Below are 6,000 nucleotides of genomic sequence, written 5' to 3' on the forward strand. Positions count from 1 at the left end.
TGCGACAAATCCAGCTCTTTTTAAATCTTGCAATAAAAAAAAATGATATCACTTATTCCAAATTCATTTGATGGGCCAGATTGGAATCTTCTCAATCTTCTCAGAGGTGCTACCTACCCTCGTCCGCATACACGAGCTCATACATGACCATGATTGGCTAGCGTCACTGTGATTGACAGGGGAGAGAGTAAATTGTCTGTTTGTATCGAATATTCAATCCTAGTCAAGATGGAGGCCAGACCGATTTTTGTGTTTTTTCCCCCGTTAAATATCTCAGGATGTAAAATTGAAGGAGAAAAAAAAAAAGTGCAACACAATTAATATACCTCTACTCTAAACACCACACACACACACTCACCCCTGTACAGCCAAAACAGCACCCATAGACGGTGAGGAAGGGGGCGTGGCCGTCTCTTTAAGACTGGCGGGAGAGCCGTGAGTAGGCGGAGACGTCGAGGGGACGGCCAGATTCACGGACACGCTCTCTTCGGCGTCGCCTAAAAGCCACAACACGAAACATACAGATTTAAAAACGACCTCCGTTTGCTGTAAAGCCTTCAGCGGCATTCGGCAAGAACAGAACAGATCTGTCAATAGAGCCATAAAGCCTGACCTGCAGACGATTGACCCGGCTCAATCAGCCCCACTTTCACAACCTGGAAGTGCATTTCAGAGTCAGTTCCGCCGTCTGATTCAGTTATTACATCATTATAATCAAATAATACACAGATAAAGATAACTTACGCCAATAAACGGGATAAACTTCTGATAGGAATCCTCCTCTCGCCTGACACACACAGAGAGAGCCGAGAAATGAAATGACTCTAAAACTATTTAAACAAACATCACTGATAACGGTAATAAAATACATCGTCGATTCGCTGTAGAGAGAGATTACATATTAGCTTAAGCAGTGAATGATCTACTTGCATTGTTTATAGACCTGCCTATTATTATTATTACTACTACTACTACTACTACTATAAATGGTGCGTAAGAGAAGCAGTGATGAAGGTTCACTCACGTCCTGTGTTTGCAGGTCAGCATGGCCTCGGCGATGGGGAGCTGATGGGTGAGAGACGCGCCGCTGATATACTGAGCGATATGACCTGCTACGTCCAGCACGTCTACACACACACGCACAAAAACAAGCACACACAGCTAGTTTAAACCCCAGCAATTCCACATCTCTCTCAAAGATCTCAAAACGACTGCAATTACATAAAGTCTTTAATGTGATCGCAGTAATAATAATAATAATAATAATAATAATGAACTTTACATACAGTGCTGCGAAAAAGTATTTGATTTCTTCTGTTTGTGTAGATCTCGTACTAAATAGTTTCAGATCTTCAAACGAAATACGACACAAAACAAAGGCATCCCGAGTAAACACACCATACAGGTTTTATTTACTTATTTATTTTTATTGAAGCGCAAAAAAAAAAAAAAAAGTTATCCAACACCCATCACCGATGGGAAAAACTAAATTACCTTCTGAAACTTAAGACCTGGTTGTGCCAGCTTCAGCAGAAATAACTGCGTCTAAACACTTCTGATAACTGGAGATCAGTCGTTCACAACGCTGCGGGGGAATTCTGGCCCACTCTTCTCTGCAGACCTGCTTTAGATCAGCCACACTGCAGGGTTTCGAGCATGAACGGCCTGTGTGAGTTCCTGCCGCTGCATAGCGATTAGTTAGTCAGGACATTGACTAGGTCACTCCAAAACTTTAACCGAGCTTTTTTTTTTTTTTGAGCCATTCAGAGGTGGACTTCCTCCTATGCTTTGGATCATTGTCTTGCTGCAGAATCCAGCTGCGCTTACGTTTCAACTGACCGTCTGAAGACCGGACATTCTCCTTTCGGATTTTCTGGTTGAGAGCAGAATTGATGTTTCTCTCAATTATTGCAAGTTGCCCAGGGCCTGAAGCAGCAAAGCATCCCCACACCATCACACTTCCACCACCATGCTTGACCGTTTGGTTTACTCCAGATGTAACGGGACTCCCGTCTTCCAAACAGTTACACTTTCGACTCATCGATCCACAGAACATTCTCCCAAAAGGTTTGAGGATCATCAAGGTGTGTTTTGGCAAAATTCAGATGAGTTTTAATGTCGTTCTGGGTTAGCGGTAGTTTTCACCTCGCCACTCTTCCATGGATGCCGTATTTGCCCAGTGTCTTTCTGATAGTGGAGTCATGAACACTGACCTTTATTGATGCAGGAAGCCCATAGGCCCTTTCATGGTGTCCTTGGCTCTTTTGTGACTTCCTGGATGAGTCGTCGCTGTGCTCTTTTAGGAATATTGGAAGGTCGGCCACTTCTGGGAAGGTTCACTACTGTGCCGAGTTTTTCCATTTGGAGATAATGTCTCTGTGGTTCTTTGGAGTCCCAGAGCATTTGAAATAGCTTTGTAACCCTTCCCAGACTGATGTATTTCACATTGACATTTACGGCATTTGGCAGATGCCATTATCCAGAGTGTTTTAAAGTCTCTATCAATAAATACATCCCCATACTGGTTCACTAGGTCACGGACTAAGAATACCATCAGTCAAAAAACTCTGTTATAGTATATATAACAATATAGTAAGAAAAACACAACATTTTTTTTTTATGAAAAGTGCTAATTGAAGTATTTTAGGAAGATGTAGGTCTTTAAGGCCTGGTTTGAAGCACACCAGTGACGCGGCTGTTCGGACATCTAGCGGAAGTTCATTCCACCACTTAGGTGCCAGAACAGGAAGGCATACCTTCCTGGTACTCTGAGAGATGGTGGCACCAGTCTAGCGGTGCTAGAGGATCGGAGGGAACGTGGTGAAGTGTGGGGTGTTATAAATGCTACGAGTTAAGTGGACGCTGGCCCATTTTTGGCTTTGTATTCAAGGGTCAGAGTTTTAAATCTGATGCGGGCAGCTACAGGATGCCGGTGGAGGGAGCGCAGCAGTGGAGCACTTCTTCCTCATCATTTCTGGAATTTCCTTCAACTTTGGTATAGTTATCGTTACCTACCAACTTTGGCATACAGGGTAAGACCTTTTAACCAACTTCCTGCTGTTGAAAAAGTTCTATTTGATCGAACAGGGTTTGCAGTAATCAGGCCTGCTTGTGCCTGGTCCAGCTGAACCCAGTTTCATAGATTGGGGAATTAGTAACCATGGGGCAAATACATTATCACACAGGCCCGGTTAGAATCGGATAACCTTTTTGCTTCAATAAATAACATCATTTAAAAACTGTATTTTGTGTTTACTCGGGTTGCCTTTGTTTTATCTTGGATTTTGTTTTAATTTCTGAAATTATTCAGTATGAGGTATACACAAAACCCAGAAGAAATACTTTTTCACAGCACTGTGTATATACGGCACTCTCCTACTTTCACTTTCAGTGTTCTGTAAAAGCAAAAAATGCTAATTAAAAAAATCTGCACGAGGGAGGAAGCAGAAAATATAAGAAAAATTACAAATAATACACACGAGAAACACGCACATCGGGTTGCTCTGAAGCGCGATATAATTTTCAGATGAATCTTACTGTCTTCATGTCCTTCAGCGCCTTTAGTGCTATAAAGGTGCTGACATTCCACGCCGAATTTCCGGCGGTTCGTATCAGGAACGTACGATAATCACGCTTTCATTGTTATCACACTGTGAGTTTCTGGAGATAAGCACACACCGTGAAGAACTGAAGTCGGATATAACCGCACAGGCCGAAAGCCGACGTGAATTCCATAGAACAGGAAGTCACTCTGGTCTAATGTCGGGGTTATACTTCAGAGTCGGCGTGTTTGTGAACATGTCTGTATACGTGCCTGCCTTTGTACTTGAGTGTGACATGAACATGTCCACTAGGAGGCAGAAAAGGAACGGAGAAGAGGTTGATGATCGCTTGCGAATGCTGTAATCCGTTGCATCCGGGACTTGGGGTGATGGAGGGGTGGGGAGGGGTGTTCGTTTGGGGGACAGACTTCCGACATTTCCAAATCGCAAACCAGGCAACATCCACCTAGCCCAAGTTCTCAGACTTATGCTGCCTTCAAGACTTCCTTAGAAGTTTGTGCATACGAGTTCAGAAGCGGTGATTATGACGTGGTGAGCGGTGCGAGAAAATGTCTTTTGTTTGTATTTATTTTTTTTTGCTTCAGAAAAACACCAGTTCCCAAGCAGTAATCACGACACGGTGGTGGCGTTTACGTGAACTCACCTTCAAAAGACTTTGAAGGCAGCAATAAAACACACCTGACTCAGAGTGAGCGGTAAACAAGTTCCTCTATACTTACACCCCAAAGAGCTTTATAGCAGGATTCGATTGTAACGTTGATTACTCGGTTGATTTCAGCTGAACGCGATAAGACCGCAGTGACGAGACGTCTGTCCTACTCTATACCTTGTTTACCCTCGTTACTTGCGGCGGAAGGAATCCGTGTAGATCCGATTCCATTTTGATTGTGTAACACTTTTAACAAGTCACGAAGCAGCTTTACAGAAAATCTCTCAAATCAGGACAGAAACTTTCAATTTATACATTCATCCCTAACGATCAAGCCAGATGCACAACATGTAGATCCATTTTATAGCTGCGTCCCAAATCGCATACTGTAGCTATGCCGCTATTCTACACTGTTCTGTAGTATAAGAAGTGAAAATTCCAAACAGGAACAAGTGCACTTCCAGCACCCGGATGGTGCGCTTATTCATCCGGATAAACGATGTGAGGAATTTCGGACACTTCATGCACTCAACGGTCACAGCTTTGCTCATACAGCGGGAAAGGGGCGGGGCTACCATGCGTTGAATTTAGTCCGGCTCGAATTTGCTCGGCATAAATAAAAAAAAAAAGTCATAAACGGTAACGTTGACTAAAAACACAGTAAATAACCGTCAGTGTTCCATTCGAGACGATACTACCCTTCTAAAATTCATACACTAGACGGCAGAGTGCATAGTGGAAGTGCTTAGTGTACAGAATAGTCCATCGTTTGGGACGCAGCTTTGGCGGTTTGTCGGATTTTCTCGACAGTAAATACACGACGAGTGCTCGCATCGCGTAGAAGACGAATATACAGCGAGCTCTTAAATATCCGACACACGGAATATCATTCAAACTTTCCATCGTTAACGATCCTCACCTCGTTAGCTAGTTAACTGACACGAAAATATCCTCTGCAAAGCATCATGGGACATCAGGCACGTTACGGTCTGGAAAATACTGTGTGCGTGTGTGTGTGTGTGTGTGTGTTTACCTGACTGTGGAGGTTCTGGGCGACTGAACAGCTCTCTCCAGGCTCCATCTAGGAAAACTGAACTGTAGCGGTTGTCAAGGGCACCCAGGTGCTTAGCAACAGGGTGGGAACCTGAACAGACGGAGGGAAAGGAAAAACAGAGCGGCACCAAGAAAAAAAAAAAAAAAAGAAAAGAAAAGAAAAGCAAAATGTCACGTTCGATCTAAATTTATCAGCGTTTGCAAATGTCAGGAGTGTTTGAGAGACTCGAAGACTACAGTTGATGTGAGGTTACAGTATGACAGAGTGAAAAGGACCGGGTACGTTATTAAATATCTGTCTAGTGTGAGGTCATCGATGTGGTCAGGACTGTGAGAGCTGTTGGGTGTTTGAAAATATGTGTTCTAAAAAAACATCTGATCACAGATCTGTGATGTGGGCGGTGGTGTTCACTCACCCAGAGGAACTACCAGGAAGCGCATGTGGTTCAGCCAATCCGACGTCTTATTAGCCAACTGACTGACGAAGAACTGCAGGATGGCACCCAGATAACTCTGCGCTCCGACTACTGCCACCTTCACGGGCCGCGGCATGGACGAGTTACAGTTACAGCTACAGAGAGAGAGAGAGATTGGATATAAATTGAGAGATGGATGGATGCTCCTTATTTAAAAAAACAAAAAAACAAACAACAAAAAAACTGTGCCAGAGTTGTGTGTAGTTTTGTGTAAAAGGACTCACAATTTCTGGATGCGCGTCAGCACAGCTGAGAGAAC

The 6,000-nt window shown here is 43.6% G+C and overlaps 1 protein-coding gene across 1 annotated transcript in view; it reads right to left on the reverse strand.

Annotated features, from left to right (window-relative positions):
• LOC108267249 (phosphofurin acidic cluster sorting protein 1) overlaps positions 1 to 6,000 on the reverse strand; it is a 71,418-nt gene that overhangs the window by 3,183 nt on the left and 62,235 nt on the right. Inside the window, exons 15-21 of the mRNA XM_053681491.1 lie at positions 5,966 to 6,000; positions 5,682 to 5,836; positions 5,246 to 5,356; positions 1,025 to 1,127; positions 745 to 787; positions 614 to 656; positions 359 to 497 (exon numbers count right to left, since the gene is read on the reverse strand). The exon at positions 5,966 to 6,000 is cut by the window's right edge and continues 72 nt beyond it. Coding sequence (XP_053537466.1) covers positions 359 to 497; positions 614 to 656; positions 745 to 787; positions 1,025 to 1,127; positions 5,246 to 5,356; positions 5,682 to 5,836; positions 5,966 to 6,000 — 629 coding nt within the window. The remainder of the gene's footprint in view (positions 1 to 358; positions 498 to 613; positions 657 to 744; positions 788 to 1,024; positions 1,128 to 5,245; positions 5,357 to 5,681; positions 5,837 to 5,965) is intronic.

The sequence above is a fragment of the Ictalurus punctatus genome, chromosome 7, assembly GCF_001660625.3.
Source record: "Ictalurus punctatus breed USDA103 chromosome 7, Coco_2.0, whole genome shotgun sequence".
Taxonomy (NCBI): Eukaryota; Metazoa; Chordata; class Actinopteri; order Siluriformes; family Ictaluridae; genus Ictalurus; species Ictalurus punctatus.